The sequence below is a fragment of the Puma concolor genome, chromosome D4, assembly GCF_028749965.1.
Source record: "Puma concolor isolate L17-30 chromosome D4, mPumCon1.1.hap2, whole genome shotgun sequence".
Lineage (NCBI taxonomy): Eukaryota > Metazoa > Chordata > Mammalia > Carnivora > Felidae > Puma > Puma concolor.
The window spans coordinates 86,753,184-86,768,832 of NC_141679.1; the positions used below are offsets into that span (position 1 = coordinate 86,753,184).

At 46.6% G+C, this 15,649-nt stretch overlaps 1 protein-coding gene across 9 annotated transcripts in view; it reads left to right on the plus strand.

Moving 5' to 3' along the window:
* Nucleotides 1-15,649, plus strand: part of GARNL3 (GTPase activating Rap/RanGAP domain like 3) — a 151,144-nt gene that overhangs the window by 93,806 nt on the left and 41,689 nt on the right. For all 9 annotated transcript variants that reach the window (XM_086684043.1, XM_086684042.1, XM_086684041.1 and 6 more), the window contains 4 exons: nt 2,838-2,864; nt 10,045-10,120; nt 10,792-10,890; nt 12,608-12,711. In XM_086684043.1, the coding sequence (XP_086540169.1) occupies nt 2,838-2,864; nt 10,045-10,120; nt 10,792-10,890; nt 12,608-12,711 (306 nt within the window). The remainder of the gene's footprint in view (nt 1-2,837; nt 2,865-10,044; nt 10,121-10,791; nt 10,891-12,607; nt 12,712-15,649) is intronic.

A 15,649-nucleotide genomic window follows, 5' to 3' on the forward strand; every position in this document is an offset into this window, starting at 1 on the left:
CAAGTCCCACAAATGATTCTGAGGCATAGCCACAACTGAGAACTGCTGAACTAATACGGTCCTTGATCCATGAACCAAAAGGGTGTATGTTCAGAACGACCTTACTGGGTTAAAAGCCAGTCTTTTTACTCAGCGATGTAGAATGTATGGAACATGAGATTTTTTTTAAGTAGCAAAACACAAAATGTGTTTATTGAGCTCTAACTCCAATAGAACACCATAGACGATAGAAGGTATCCAGAATCCATCCTGTTTTCTCAAGACTTAAGGGAAAGCAGTCTGCCTTGGGAGAAAAAATTTCAGACTCATAATCTAGTAAAGGACCATCAGAAAAATGTCAGCCAAACTTCTGTCTTGTCTCAATTAATTTAGCTTTGAAATTCTCCCCTTGAAACTTACGAATGCAGCCATCACATAGTGCCGGCTGTGTGTCAAAGCTGAGCTTAAAGGGACTGGGTACACCAAGGCCGGTGACAGGGAAGAGGCTAGAGAGTCAGGCTGGAATCCTAGCTAGGAGGCAGTGGAGAGCCTGTGGAATCTTTAAGTAGAGAAACATCGTGCTTAGTCCTCTTTTCAGGGAAATAATTCAGATGTTATGGGGAGGAGAGAGGGGAGCATGAGTAGTCTTTGCTTGCATACCTTCAAAATCGTTAGCTTTTAAAATAAACTTATCGGGGGCACCTGGGTGGCTCAGTTGGTCAAGTGTCCGACTTTGGCTCAGGTCACGATCTCACAGTTCGTGGGTCTAAGTCCTATGTCGGACTCTGTGCTGACACGTCAGAGCCTGGACCTTGCTTCAGATTCTGTGTCTTCTCTCTCTACCCCTCCCCTGCTCATGCTCTCTCTCTGTCTCTCAAAAACACATAAAAGTTTAAAAAAAATTTTTAATTATAAAATAAATAAAATAAACATTGGCTCTCAGCTTACCCCAAATACATAAAGTTGTGAATTCCCCATATCTTCTGTTTTATTAAGACAGTATTTGTACACTAACTCAACTCCAGAAGGAACTGAGGCCAAAATGGGTGTATGCGGTTAAACTTTAAGCAACTTTAAGCTATGCAGTGCTTAAAACTAATTCTTTATATCAGATTTTCAAACAACTGGGAATTATTAATATGCTACCATCAATGTGCCTTTATTCTTTCATCTGTACAGGCTATCATACTCTTTTTTTTTTTTAAGGTAAGGGATTTTTTAATGTTTTCTTTATAATTAAAAAACATTTTTTTAACATTTATTTATTTTTGAGAGAGAGAGAGTACAAGCAGGGAAGGGGGAGAGAGAGAGGGAGACGTGGAATCTATAGCAGGCTCCAGGCTCTGAGCTGTCAGCACAGAGCCCGACGTGGGGCTCGAACTGACAGACCGTGAGATCATGACCTGCGCCAAAATCATATGCTTATTAATTGACTAAGCCACCCAGGCGCCCCTTTTTTAGAATTTTTTTAAATATTTTTGAGAGACAGCATGAGCAGGGGAGGGGCAGAGAGAGAGGGGGAGAGAGAGAGAATCCCAAGCAAGCTCTGCACTTGTCCGACACAGGGCTCGATCTCATGAACCACGAGATCATGACCTAAACCAAAATCAAGAGTCAGATGTTCAACCAACTGAGCCACCCAGGTACATTTGAGTCAGATGTTCAACTGACTGAGCTACCCAGGTACCCCTAATGTTTATTTATTTTGAGAGAGAGAGAGAGAGAGAGGGAGGGAGGGAAGGAAGGAGGGAGGGAGGGAGAAAGAAAAAGAGGCAGCGCATGCATGGGAGGGGGGCAGAGAGAGAGAGGGAGAGGATCCCAAGCAGGCTCCACCCTGTCAGCACAGCACTCAGTCTGACCTGGGGCTCGATCCCATGGTTCGTGAGATTATGACCTGAGCCAAAATCAAGAGTCAGACACTCAACCAACTGAGCCACCCGGGCGCCCCCAAGTTATCAATATTCTTAATCCTTTCCTTCTTGGAGCCTGGATAGGACCCCCAGACACAGGGCCCCAAATCCACGGAGCCCATGGGATGCTTCTATCAGCATCTTGCCGCTGAGCAGATATCCTCAACAGACTTCATCTCTGCTAAGTCATCCCTGTCTGATTTCCCTCTTCCAACAAAATCAAAGAGGACAAGATAACAAAATACGGAAGCCTTCTGCCTATTTATATCATAACTCTGTGCCTGTTTTTCACCAAACAAAAGACACCTTCAGCTTCCCCGACATCTGCGTTTTGACTTTCTTTCCCTTAACAGGGGGCCACCCACGCGCCCTCCTCTATTCTGGGTGTGTGAGTGTGCACCTGTGTGTGCCCCTCGGTAGTGGTGGTTTCACAGCTGCCACCGTCTCCTGTAGATGTACCTGAAGAAGCCTTGAGCCACAGGCGTTAGGGAGAAGAGAAGGAAAGCGGTCTTGGATCCAAAAAGTAAACCAAAAACAAACCGATCGCATTATGAAGAAGGCATCTTTCCACCAAGCAGGAAGGTGGCTGATGCTATTTAAAAATGTTACTCGCCTTTTTCTGGCTGCTATACTATATAGTTACATTTATCTTGGCCAAAATCTTCCAGAAGCCATGTGTGATAAGCTAGCTTTAAATAGATGGAGAAACCCGGGTGTCTGTGTGTTTCTTCCCATTGCGACACAGTCTTTTGTTCCCAGATAGCTGTGCTATCGTGTGACTTTCCTAGATGGCCAGGTATTTTACAAAAATCTGCACAACTAAATTTGAATTTTTTAAGCACTTCTAGGTGAGGAAATGCTGTAAACTGAAGCTTGGCTTTCACAGGAAGTCAAAATAAAATCGTTACTGTGAAGCATGGACCTAACTTTCAAATCTTCGTTTGACAGGACTTGCTGGTTCTTGAAGAACAAGAGGTAAGTAATTTTATGAGAAATTTGTTCCTGCTGTGTTCTGCCTCACCCTTCACCATGACCATGACCTTTTCTTTCAGTCAAACCTCTCTACGTGGATTTGCTCGGTGAGCAAATTATTAGCATGGAAAGACTTTCCTGACATTTTTTTCCAAGGTACATTTCAGAATTTCCTGTGCAGCGAGCCATAAAGACATAAAAGGAAGCTACTTAAATCCGCTCGGAAATATTCAAATTTTACCCTTGTAATCAGGGCGAGTAATGAGGTTTTAATTTTCATGAAGTCAAAGGGTGTTAGTGCTTGACTGGCACACTCGATTTACTGACATCATATTTATTCTCACATTTCCATTCCCTGTTGCCCCACTTTTAAAATTTTTTTTAATGTTTATTTATTTTTGAGACAGAGACAGAGCATGAACAAGGGAGGGTCAGAGAGACAGGGAGACACAGAGTCCAAAGCAGGCTCCAGGCTCTGAGCTGTCAGCACAGAGCTCGACGCAGGGCTCGAACTCATGGACCGTGAGATCATGACCTGAGCCGAAGTCGGACGCTTAACCGACTGAGCCACCCAGGTGCCTGTTGCCCCACTTTTAAAAAAATGTCCTGGGTTTTCTAAGTACATCACTAACATAGGGAAATAATCAAAACGTTGTCAATAGGCAACTGAGTAGTTCAATTATAATTTTTGCGTACCGTGCCTGTCAGTAAATGACCGTAGCATTCGGCCAGTTGCTCAGGCCACACTTGGAAAAGCCCTTAACACCTCTCTTTCCCTCTCACCCCAAATCTAATCCTTCAGCACATCCTATGACGATTTCTTCAACATATATCCCAAATTTGAACATTTCTCAAACTTTCCACCACGATGCTCTGATCCCTTGAACCACCCCCACCGTCTCTCACCTGCACTGTGCAGAACTTCCGGCTTTCAGCTTCCCCTCTTCTTCTCTTTCTCGTCTGGCATCATCCAAATGGTCCTTTTAAACGTCAAGCCAGGTCATCCCTACGTTGCAGGCTCTCATGGCTTTCCATCCCTCTCCAAGTAAAGCCCCGAGTCCTCCCCGGCCTCCTGGGGCCTGCGTGACCCAGCCCTGCTACTTCTCTGGTCCTCTCCTCCACACTAACCGCGTGTACTTGCTTACTCCTCATCTGCCCTGGGAGGGCCCACCCCCTAGGATGCCCCTCCCCAGATGTCCTCAGGGCCACACCCTTTCCTTGATTAGGGTCTCTGCTTGGAGAGGCTGTCCTTGCTCACCCTCTAAAATAGCACACCCTGCCTCTTACCCTCTGCCCTAGAAGCTGCTCTGTGTTTCTTCTGGACACTTCTATTTTCATTTGCACACTTTGTACCACTAGAACATAAGCAGCATGAGAGCTGGGTGGAACTTAATCAATTTGTTCACTGCCTTATCCCCAGATCCTAGAGCAGTAGAGAGAGGGCACAGAGTAAATATTTGTTGCTTGAATAAGTGGATTATGTATTGATTAAATGAATTATGAAAAACAATGATGCCATTGAGAAGAATGAGGTAGGGGCGTCTGGGTGGCTCAACCATCTAGGCTGGTTGAGCGTCCGACTCTTGATTTCAGCTCAGGTCATGATCCTGGGGTTGTGGGATCTCATGAGCCCCATGTCGGGCTTGGCACTGAGCACAGAGCCTATCTGAAATTCCCTCTCTCCCTCTCTCTCTCCCTCTCCCTCCCTCCCTCCCTCCCTCCCTCCCTCCCTCCCTCTATCCCTCTATTCCTCTCTCCCTCCCTCTATCCCTTTCCCCCACACTTGATCTCTCTCTCTCTCAAATTAAAAAAGAAAAGAATGAGGTAGATCTTTATTTCCTGGCCTGGAAAGTTTTCCATGATATAATGTTTATTGAGGGGAAAAGAAAGCAATTCACAGGGCAATTCCTGTTTATTTTTTAAGTTTATTTATTTTGAGAGAGCACACCAATGGGTGAGGGTCAGAGAGAGAGAGAAGGAGAGAGAGAGAATTCCAAGCAGGGCTCCACGCTGTCAGCACAGAGCCCAATGTGGGGTTCAAACTCCCGAACTGTGAGATATGACCTAAACTGAAATCAAGACTGACTGAGCCACCCAGGCACCCCAGTTCCAGTTGTTTTTATAAGCAAAGATTTATATGTGTATTCATTCGTTTGCTCATTCATTGATTCAACAAATATTTACTGAGCTCCCCCTGTGTGTGTACCCTGTACTATTTGAGGCACTGGGGATACATCGGCAAGCGAGACAAGGCCCCTTCATGGAGCTTACGATCTGGTGGGATAAGACAAAGTGCCCAAGTAAGCAGACATAAACGTGACAATGTGGCCTGCCCTGAGGGCTGTGGGGAAAATAAAACAAAGTGGGCGGTGCAGGAAGGAGCAGGTTTTTTATGTTGAACAGCGTAGGTTTCTCTGAGCCAGTGACATCTCGGGGGATTCCTGTGAACACGTCGATGTACGTGCCAAGTCGCTGAGATAATGCGGCCCAGGTTGTTGTAACTCCCAGGAGGACTTTGTGCAGGACGGTGGGGGTGTAGGATGGGCTGCTGCAGAGCACCAGCACACAGACGCCCACGTTTTTATCTGTATGTTATCCACGTACAAGTCATGCCTGTGGCTGCAGTTGGTAGACGGCAAGAAATGAAAGTAATAGACATTTCTGGCAAACATTCAAAAATTACAGAAATGCACAAAACTCGAAAGTACTGCCTAAAATCAGAGAGAAAACTGGTATTGGCATAGTATCCCATTTTGGTATATACGTTTGTTGTATTTTACGTAAAATTAGGATTACGCCGCGTAGAGTTTTCACGTCTCAGAACTATTCTGTTCGTGAATCCAGAGGTATTTATTTGGCACCTACAGAGTACATGCACATGCCTGTTCTGACAAAGTGCAGAAATGTATAAATGGAAAATGAGAAAGCTCCCCACCTTCACTGCCACGCCCTCCGCACCCCATCCCCAGCCCCGTACAACCCCTGTGAACTGGTTTGGAGTTTATCTTCTTACACTTCTTTTTTTGGACCTCCTGAGTTTTGGAAAAGTAAATAGCTGATCTCTTTCTTTCTCAATTTCATTTCTTTACTACGAGAATATTGCTCAAAGCAATAAGAGCAAACACTTGTCACAGTGTATTCCAAGAGGCCTGAGCCATGGTCACCCTTCAGAGAGGATGTGGCCAAGGCACTTCTGTTTAATCCTGCCACCTTCTCGGCCCGGGAGCATTTATCCTAATTCCACCCAGTTACAGTGATAAACTATCTGAGACCCGAGTTTTGTTCGTCCTCTGAGAGGCACCCCAGGAGAGGCATGGCTCCCCAGGCTGCAACACGCATGGAGACAGTATGAGAAGTGTAGGAACACGTGAATCATAAAAATGCCAAGGTAGCGCCTGACCCAGAGTGACAAGGAACCAGGGGTATCTGGTTTCAAATCAGGCCATCATTTCTCGGTGCTTCTCGAATTATTGGAACTTCAGTTTCCCCACATACTTCACTTCCTTCAAAAGAAATATGATTCCTAGCTCATTATTAATTCCTGAGGATATGACTGCACCTTGGCTGATACTCACGTTGACTTTTGTCTCAGAACATTTAGAACTTAAAAATCCAAAGTCCCTAAGGGTGCGTGGGTGGCTCGGTCGGTTAAGCGTCTGACTCTGGATTTCAGCTCAGGTTCATGGGTTCAAGCCCCACGTCTGGCTCTGTGCTGACAGCATGGAGCCTGCTTGGGATCCTCTCTCCCTCCCTCTCTCTCTCTGTCTCTCTCTCCTCCCCCCCCCCCCATGTCTCTGCTCCTCCTCCGCTCTTGCTCACTCTCTCTGTCAAAATAAATAAACTTTAAAAAAAGCGCCCCATACAAGTAGGAATTGAAAAATGATTCTATCTCTGTGATGAGTGTCTGAGCAGGACTTAAATCCTGAGAAAACCAGTTTGCACGGATTTCCCCACACCAGTCACCTCCCTCCTGGGGCCCAGATCTGGTGTTAGAACCTTGAGACCTCTGTCCCATCCCCCAAGATCTAGTGCTGAGAGATCAGCTTAATGATGTCAGCTTAAATAGTTTGCTCACATGTGATCTGTGGTGGTCGGGTAGTGCCACATCAAACCATCCCCTCCCCAAAACCATCTCTTCCAAAAATATAATCCACTCTATTCAGTGAAGCCTTGACTTCTGGAGATAGGTGGTAACTCTGAGTTAATCGTCACCATCATTTGGGAAGCCCTAGAAACAAAATTAGCTGGAGACCCTGTAGGTAAATTCCAGGTATTTTAACAAGGCCTTGCCACACTGGTCTTTCTGGAGTCCCCACCTGAAGCGGGAGGATTCCTCAGCCAGGGCACTGGCAGCAGGATGCCAGTCACAGAGCCATAAAAACTCCTTCAAGCTTTGGCCGGTGATTGGGTGGCAGGAGGCCCCCTTTCTGCTTGTGCCTCAGCACTTCTGTCAACCCAGCACTGCCCGGAGAAGACCACACCACGGGGCTGGGGAGAGTGCTGGGTCAAAAGTCTGGAGACCCGACTTCTGGCTCCTATCCCACCGTCTACTCAGTGCCTGCCTTGGGTGAGGCTGGCCTTCCCTGGTCTCTACTCGTCCTGTCTGTAAGAGGAAAGCGTGGACTCCATGGGCCATAGGGTCCCTTCTGGTTCTAAGAGGCGGCCGGTTCCCGGCTCACGACTCTAGCCATCGACCCAGCCTTTCTGCTCTTGGCTCGCCAGCAGTCAGCTTGGCTGGACCTGATCCTGTGCCACCTGCCAGTCTGCTAGTTTGTTCTCTAGTCCAGTGGTTCTCACAGTGGGGTTCCTGGACCAGCAGAACCAGCATCACCTAGGAACTTGTCAGAAATACAGACTCTTGGGCCCTACCCCAGAAGTGATGAATTGGAAACGTCAGGAGTGGAGCCAAGCAGTCTATTTTAGCAACTCTGCAAGTGATTCTGACACCTGGTCAAGTCTGAGAGCCACTGCCTTAGTCTCAACACTGTTATCCTAAGAGATACTATTATAGGCAGACTACTATAGACACTATTTATTTATTTATTTATTTATTTATTTTATTTATTTGTATTTTGAGAAAGAGCGCACATGTGCATGAACAAAGGAGGAACAGAGGAAGAGGGAGAGAGAGAATCCCAAGCAGGCTCCTTGCCCAGCCCAGAGCCCAATGCTGGGCTCGATCTCACAATAGTGAAATCATGACTTGAGCCAAAATCAAGAGTCAGAAGCTTAATCAGCTGAGCCACCCAAGCACCCCATGTAGGTGCTTTTTTTTTAATTTTTTTTTTTTAACATTCATTTTTGAAAGGCAGAGAGAGAGCACGAATGGGGGAGGGGCAGAGAGAGAGGGAGACACAGAAACAGAAGCAGGCTCCAGGCTCCGAGCTATCAGCACAGAACCCGATGCGGGGCTCAAACTCACGGACTGCAAATGACCTGAGCCGCAGTCGGCCACTTAACCGACTGAGCCTAGGTGCTTTTTAAGGGATCTCTGAGAATGGAGGGTGTGCCAGAGTCTTGGAGACACGTGACTGCTGTCATCATTTCCAAAACAGAGGAAGAAAAGTTAGCAAGTTTAGAATCCTCAAGTAGGAAGAGACCCCAGACAAAAATTGTAAGAAATTACCAAAAACAAGATTGTGAAGAAGAGGTAATCATTTGGAGGCAGCTTGTGAAAAACAAGTTGTATCTGACCAGTGTTGTGTCTTTGCTCCTTTATTATGCACACGGTTATGCCATGAATATTTATTAATCGTCTCCAGTATACCCAGCACCATGGTGGGCACTGGAGATTCGGTAGAAAGGAAGACGTGTATGATCTGTCCTTCAAAGACTTGTGTTCTAGTGGTAGAAACAGACACAAACGCACATTTAATAAAAGAATTACTGAGTATGAATAGTGCTAAGAAAATAAACAAGATGCTATGGCCGGCAGTGACTTTATATCGAAAAGTCAAGGAAGGCCTCTCTGGACACGGGCATTTGAGCCAAGACCTGCATGATGGGAAGGAACAGGCCATAGAAGGGGCTGTGGAAGAGTTCCAGGTGAGCGCTCAGCCTGGGCGCATTCTCTTTCACGCTCTGTATAGAAAACCACACTCACTGATGGATGTGCATCTGTCTGTTAGGTGTGTTGAGGACAGAAAGATGCTTAGAAGCACAGCATTGGGCCATTGGATTTTTAATCTTAATTCTCCCAGACCCAGCTGTCCTGAATCTGGCATTCTGCCTTACTCACCCACCCCACTCCACCCCACCCCCTACCACCAACCTGTGATCCACTGGCCAATGCTTTAAACACCTTTGTTCCTAGCCTACCCTTTAATTGACCACCTAGAATTCCCCCATCTAGTGGTGCATCACAGAGCCTCACAAAAGTTGATTCTCTTCCAACCTTAGATTTCATTTTTGTTATGAAATACTTCAGATATACAAAAAAAGGGTAGAGAATAATATTATGAAGACCTGTAAACCCATTATCCAGCTTAAGGAAGAAAATATGAAAAGTACCATTGATCTACCTGATCTCATTCCTCACTCTTCCTGTAGAACCTACCATCTTGTATTTGGTATTTATTATTCCCACAGAATCTGATTTTAATCCATTGTTTAGAGTTCAGGGTAGCAGATTGAACATTTGTACTAGCGACTTCTTGATATCCCCACCCCAACACACATCTGTTTTGTGACTTCTTGAGGTTAATTGCCTTGAGGAATTTGGGGAAACCAGCTTTTAGAATAAATTGCCTACGGTTTCCATTTCTGTTCCTAACAGTCCACAATATATCAGCCTAAGATTGTTGGGTTCAGTTTTGAATTACACCGAGCTCTCCTGTGTTAACTGATCAGAACATGGCACCAGTCCTGTGAGCTCCTGCTGGCAATTTGAGTGCTGTTTTGCTGCAGAATAGACCTGGCATCCAGCAGAAGCCATTAGTAATGAAATTACAAATGAATTAACTCACATAAAAAAAAAAAAAAGTCTCAACTGTAAGCTATAAAAACCTATAGAAATAAATGATTTTGTTAATACTAGTCAAAATTGAGATGGAGGAGAGAAAGTAATCCTCAAATATCCATCTTGGTCATTGAAGTTTTCCTAAGTGATGAACAACACATATCCTAACTGTATATGTTTTCATGATAAAGTTACATTCAACGCCTTTTGTTGTCTTATTGTAAGGGCTCCGTGAATTTCAAGTTTGGGGTTCTATTTGCCAAAGACGGGCAGCTCACTGATGACGAGATGTTCAGCAATGGTAAGTGTCCCCTCCTTTGTGCTCACTGAAACCCTTGTTGACAGTTTTGACAATCCAAACTGAGCGTACCTGTTGAGTTGGAGTCTTTCAGTTGTTTCACGAAATTTTAGGGTAAAATTCCAGGGTAAACTTTGTAGGGCAGCTGCTGTCCAGTTTCATCCAATTTGGCAAATATTTGTCGGTCACCAAATTTGGACCGGCCACCGGCACCGGAGATGGAGTCTGTCTGGAAAAGTACACGGGATTGGAAGAATTTGGCTCTACATCATAATCTCAGTAGCAGAGGAAGATTTTTCTCTGATATTTACGGTTGGGAGAATTATCAAATATGCCATTTTCCTGTTGTTGTAACCTGCAGTCTTCTTGTTACATACGTATTCATTATTAATAAAAGTAGCAATGGTGTTTACGTTTTGCAACACTAAAGCCTTGTGATCCCAGTCTGGCAGCGGGAAGGTTGGTCAGTCTGATTCTGTGGTTTTCCTTTCCTTGGAATCCCGTGAATTGTGGAAGTTCCTTTGCGGTCTCCGGGAAGGAAGCGTGGCCTCTCCGCTCGGTCTGCTGCCCGAGTCTCCACAGCCTCGTTAACGTTCCAGTGATTTCAGGGCATCGTTAGAAAATGACGACCTTGCACATTCTGTACTTTGTTCACACTTTACCTCTTCCTGCAGAAATCGGAAGTGACGCTTTTCAAAAATTTTTACATCTTCTGGGTGACAAAATCACCCTAAAGGGCTGGACAGGCTACCGCGGCGGTCTGGACACCAAAAGTAAGCTCACCTCCTGATCTCTTCTGCTGCCATTTGTATAACTTCTCTAGTAGTCAGCCTGACCTGTATTTGGATTTAGTCCCAAGGTGGGGAAGGGATGGACAGGAAAGGATGAGAAGGAATTTGAGCTTCATACCCAGTCGGACACAGGGCGGCTGGACACATCTGGGGCCTCCATTGAGTCTGGCAAGTCCAAGCCCACCCTCAAACAGCCCCTACGTATGGCAGGCCACGGTCCGTGAATACTTACTGTCGAGAGCCTCTGTGTACCAGGGCTATGTGAGGCTCCAGGGACGTAGCAATGGATACACCAACATGGTCCCTACCTTTCTAGGAGCTGATAGTCCAGTGGATAGCACAGACCCTAAACAGATAATTACCAAATACCTTAGCACTAAGTGCTTGGAGGAACAAAGAAGAAAAAGTGCAGAGTGCCATGGGGCATTTTCCCTAATCTGGGGGATGAAAGAAGGCTTCCCTGAGGGAAGGATGAGAGGGAGTAATTTGAGTCTTGAAGGGAGAAGAGAATTCTAGGCAAGAGAACATTTGTGAAGTCTCTGAGTGAGGAAAGAGCCTGATGTGTTCTAGAAACTAAGAGAACATCTTCACGGCAAAGGGACTGGAGAAGAGGAGGGAGCGATCCCGTGGGGAGTTTGAGATCACATGAAAAATTTCGGATTTTATTGTAAATGGAGTTGGATGTCATGAAAGGGTTTTAAGTAGAGGCGTGGTGGGGTCTGATTGCACCCTCCAGCCGAACTTGCTGGCCGCGGTGTGGGGAATGACCCGGCAGGTGCATGGGCACACGGTGAACCTGACCGCCCATAGGTTCGCTACCCCCATTGCCAATACTCAGCCTCTCCGTTACGGTCACAGCCACCATCCACTGAACGTTTGCTGTGGCCTGGTACCCTGCAAGTATAATCTTGAAAACATCCCTAGAAGGTAGTTACTATTTTTATCCCCATTTTCAAATTAAGAAACTGAGGCTTCGAGAAAATTAAGGTGACTTGTTAAAAGGAACATAGCTGAGAACTCCAACCCAGGTCCGCTTAACTCCAGAGCCAGTGGTTTCAGCCACTCTGCCATCTACCCGTGAGAGTACTTGCTTTGTTTTATGGACGTCATAATTATGTGTATGTCATCTCATGTTAATTTTGTCCTGTACACGAGCAGTAACTGGAAGGCAAAAGATTGCAGCACCTTCTCCTTTTAAAGCCCAGACGTCTATGGGGCGCCTGGGTGGCGCAGTCGGTTAGGCGTCCGACTTCAGCCAGGTCACGATCTCGCAGTCCGTGAGTTCGAGCCCCGCATCGGGCTCTGGGCTGATGGCTCAGAGCCTGGAGCCTGTTTCCGATTCTGTGTCTCCCTCTCTCTCTGCCCCTCCCCCATTCATGCTCTGCCTCTCTCTGTCCCAAAAATAAATAAACGTTGAAAAAAAAAAATTAAAAAAAAAAAATAAAGCCCAGACGTCTATGTGAATCAGACAGCAAGCGAGCTTAGAGCGGGGAGGGGGAGGGCTCTCCACGTGGGCGGGAGCCTTGTATTAGCTGGACAGTGAGCCATACTGTGGCTTCCGCTCAGGTGGATAACCCAGAATGATCCTTGGGAGTGTACTAACTGTGTGCTATAGTCCCCCAGCCTGCAAATAAAGACTATTTCCTTAGGGTGTCAGAATGCTCTGTGTCTACTAAATGCTCACGTTTATGTCTTACAGATGATACCACAGGGATACATTCAGTTTATACTGTCTACCAAGGGCATGAGATCATGTTTCATGTTTCCACCATGTTGCCATATTCCAAAGAGAACAAACAGCAGGTATGTGCGAACACAGGCTCTTTGAGAACACACAGACCATCACATAGTGACCTAAATGTGGAGAAAGCGTCGCTATGATTTCGTAGAACAAGAAACCGTATGTGCTAATATATGAACTGAACTTCAGGCACCAGTGTAGGGACGTTTCTAGTCTGTGTATTTGAACTTTCCACAAGCCTTGGGAAGCACTGTTCTCACCGATGCTATCCCCTTAGATAAGGGATCAGAGATAATAGTACACACACGTGTCTCTGTGTGAATGTGTATGTGTATTTGCATGCGTGAGTATGGTTTTACAGACTCGTGAGAAACTGTTTTACGTAGATGTCGCCTTTGCTCTGAGACTTCTCTCCGTGTGTCCGGTATCTCATCAGAGACTACCCAAGACATAAAGCAAGTGAATCCTGAGTGCCGGCTGGCAAGCACTTCCCAGGGCCTTGCAGGAAGTTAACGCCGAGTATCTGCATGAGCTGTGTTGTACTGGGGGGACGGGAATCTACCTGACGCACCCCAGAGACTGGCCGTTTCCAGAAGATTTTCCAGTTTGTGGGAATTTAGATAGAACAAAGATACATGTTGCTGGTTTTTGAAGGATTTGGGGGGCATTCTGTTTAACTTTTTATTAGATCTTTATCCCTTTTTTATGCATTGAAGGCATCGTATGAATAAATATCACAAACGTGGATGGACAGTTGATCAGCAAAGATTTGTGAGAAACAAGAACCTGGAGAGGGGAGGTGATGGACTCAGAGGCTTTTGTTTCTAAGCACATGTAATTCTTAGTTCAGTAAGACCTCATCAGGGGGGAAAGACACAAAACAAACCAGTCGGCTAAAATGTGGCGTTCCATGGGGCGCCTGGGTGGCTCGGACGGTGAACCATCTGACTTCGGCTCAGGTCATGATCTCAGAATTTGTTGAGTTTGAGCCCTGGGTCAGGCTCTGTGCCAACAGCTCAGAGCCTGAAGCCTGCTTCAGAGTGTGTGTCTCCCTCTCTGCCCCTCCCCCACTCATACTCTGTCTCTCTCTCTCAAAAATAAACAAAACTTTAAAGAAATTATGTTTCAAATAAATAAAATGTGATGTTCCAGCCGTGAGATATAAAGATGCTTCGGGGACGTGGCAGGGAGGGATAGGAAGAGCCACTTCTGTCGGATGGTTTGGGGCCTGGAGTAAAGAGCTGGTGGGTTTATCCTGCAGGCATCGGAGACCCACTGGAGGTCTTAAGCTCATTCTGGTTTTAGAAGGCTCACTCTGGGAGAGGGCAGGTGGGAACAGGAAGTGCCTTGGCCCAGCACGACTGCTTAGTGGCTGAGGTCACTTTCTGCAAGGCATCTTCCTTTGCAGGGTCGAGGGCACCTTTATTATCGAAGGAGCTGAAGCTCTTAGGATCTTAGGATCATGCACTGAGGGGGGACTGAGCTGGCCTTCCCAGTCATTATGAATTACAATGACCTCCTACAGCTCAACAATAATATCACAGAACTTCCCCTGAAATGTTCCTCTGAAACTTCCTCCTCCCTGCACTCTGACCTTTTCAGCCCTGCACAATTACCAGATTGCCCATGTCTTGTGACAGGTAGGGGCATTGGCCAGAGAGACAGGAGCAAAGAATGTGACATTTCAACCTTTGCCCAACTCTGAAGACGTGAACCTTATCTCTTCGAGGGGCTGTCAGTATATTAAGGTGTGACCACCCTCGCCAGCAGCTCTGTAATGTCCCCAGGTGGACCCGGTATTCTCAACATCGTGGTTGTCTCCATGGTAGCACTTGGGGCCTCCACTTGCCAAGCATCAGTAGGTAGGAGGCAAAACAAAACTCAAATTCGTGTCTATTACCAGGAAGATCAGACAGGTGGGAAGAGAGACAAAGAAACACAGGACACGAGTGAACCTTAACAGTGCCCAATCATGGCAGAGCAGAGAAAAACCACTAGCTGTGAGCCTCTCTCTGTACCTTGGGGGCCTAAGGTAACAGACAATAAGACAGAGGCCAGCCTGGCTCATAAAGTCTTGCTGCTTTTGGACCTCCCAACATCTAGAACATGAGGGGAACGGTCTGAGCCATATCCCAAATCTGACATAAAGAAGCCTCCGCTCGCACAGTTTGTAGGTTCTGGTATTCCTGTGACTTCTATGTCTCCCCCTCTGTCACTGAACTGGGGGGTGACAGAGAGGGAGGTATTGATATTTGCCTCTGTGGGGCCTCTCCTTTCTCCTAACTCCCTGTGTTGTCCCGCACCACTGACATCTCCTGGTCTCCCAACTCCAGGCCCTGAGGGCAACTTCTAGAACTGGATGAAAGCACAGCTCCGCCAGCAGCCCATCTGGGCCCAGTCCTAGCTCTGCTAAGAACTAGCTGCGTGATCTTGGGCACGTGATGAGCCCTGCCTGGCCCGGGGTGTGGTTCTCGGCCCTCTTGCCGCCACCTCCTACTCTCATTCACTCCGTGGATGATCTCCCCTGGTCTCAGGGCTCTAGATAGCTTTTATACGCTGACCCCCAAATTTACGTCTCCATCCGGAAGTCCAGACTCAGGTGCAGCCTTCTTGGCACCCTGTGGGGCTAGATGCCTCGAGCCCAACGTGTCCAAAATTGCACCCCGACTCTCCTGCAGCCTCTCCTTTCTCAGTGGAATTGCTGGGTCGTGTGGTAATCCTGTGGTTAAGTGTTTGGGGGACCAGTATACCGTTCTCCACAGCAGTTGCCCCATTCTGGATTCCCAGCAGCTAAGTGCCTAAGAGCTCGACTTTCTCCGCGTCCTCGACAGCACTTTTATTTCCAGGTGTTTTATGTTTTCTTCGGCTTTGTTTTGTTTTGCTATAGCTAGCCTAATGGGTGTGAAGTGGCAGCCCATCGTGGTTTTGATCGGTGACGTGGAGCATCTTCTCATGTGTTGATCACATCTCCTTGGGAGAAATGTTTATTCAACTTCGGTT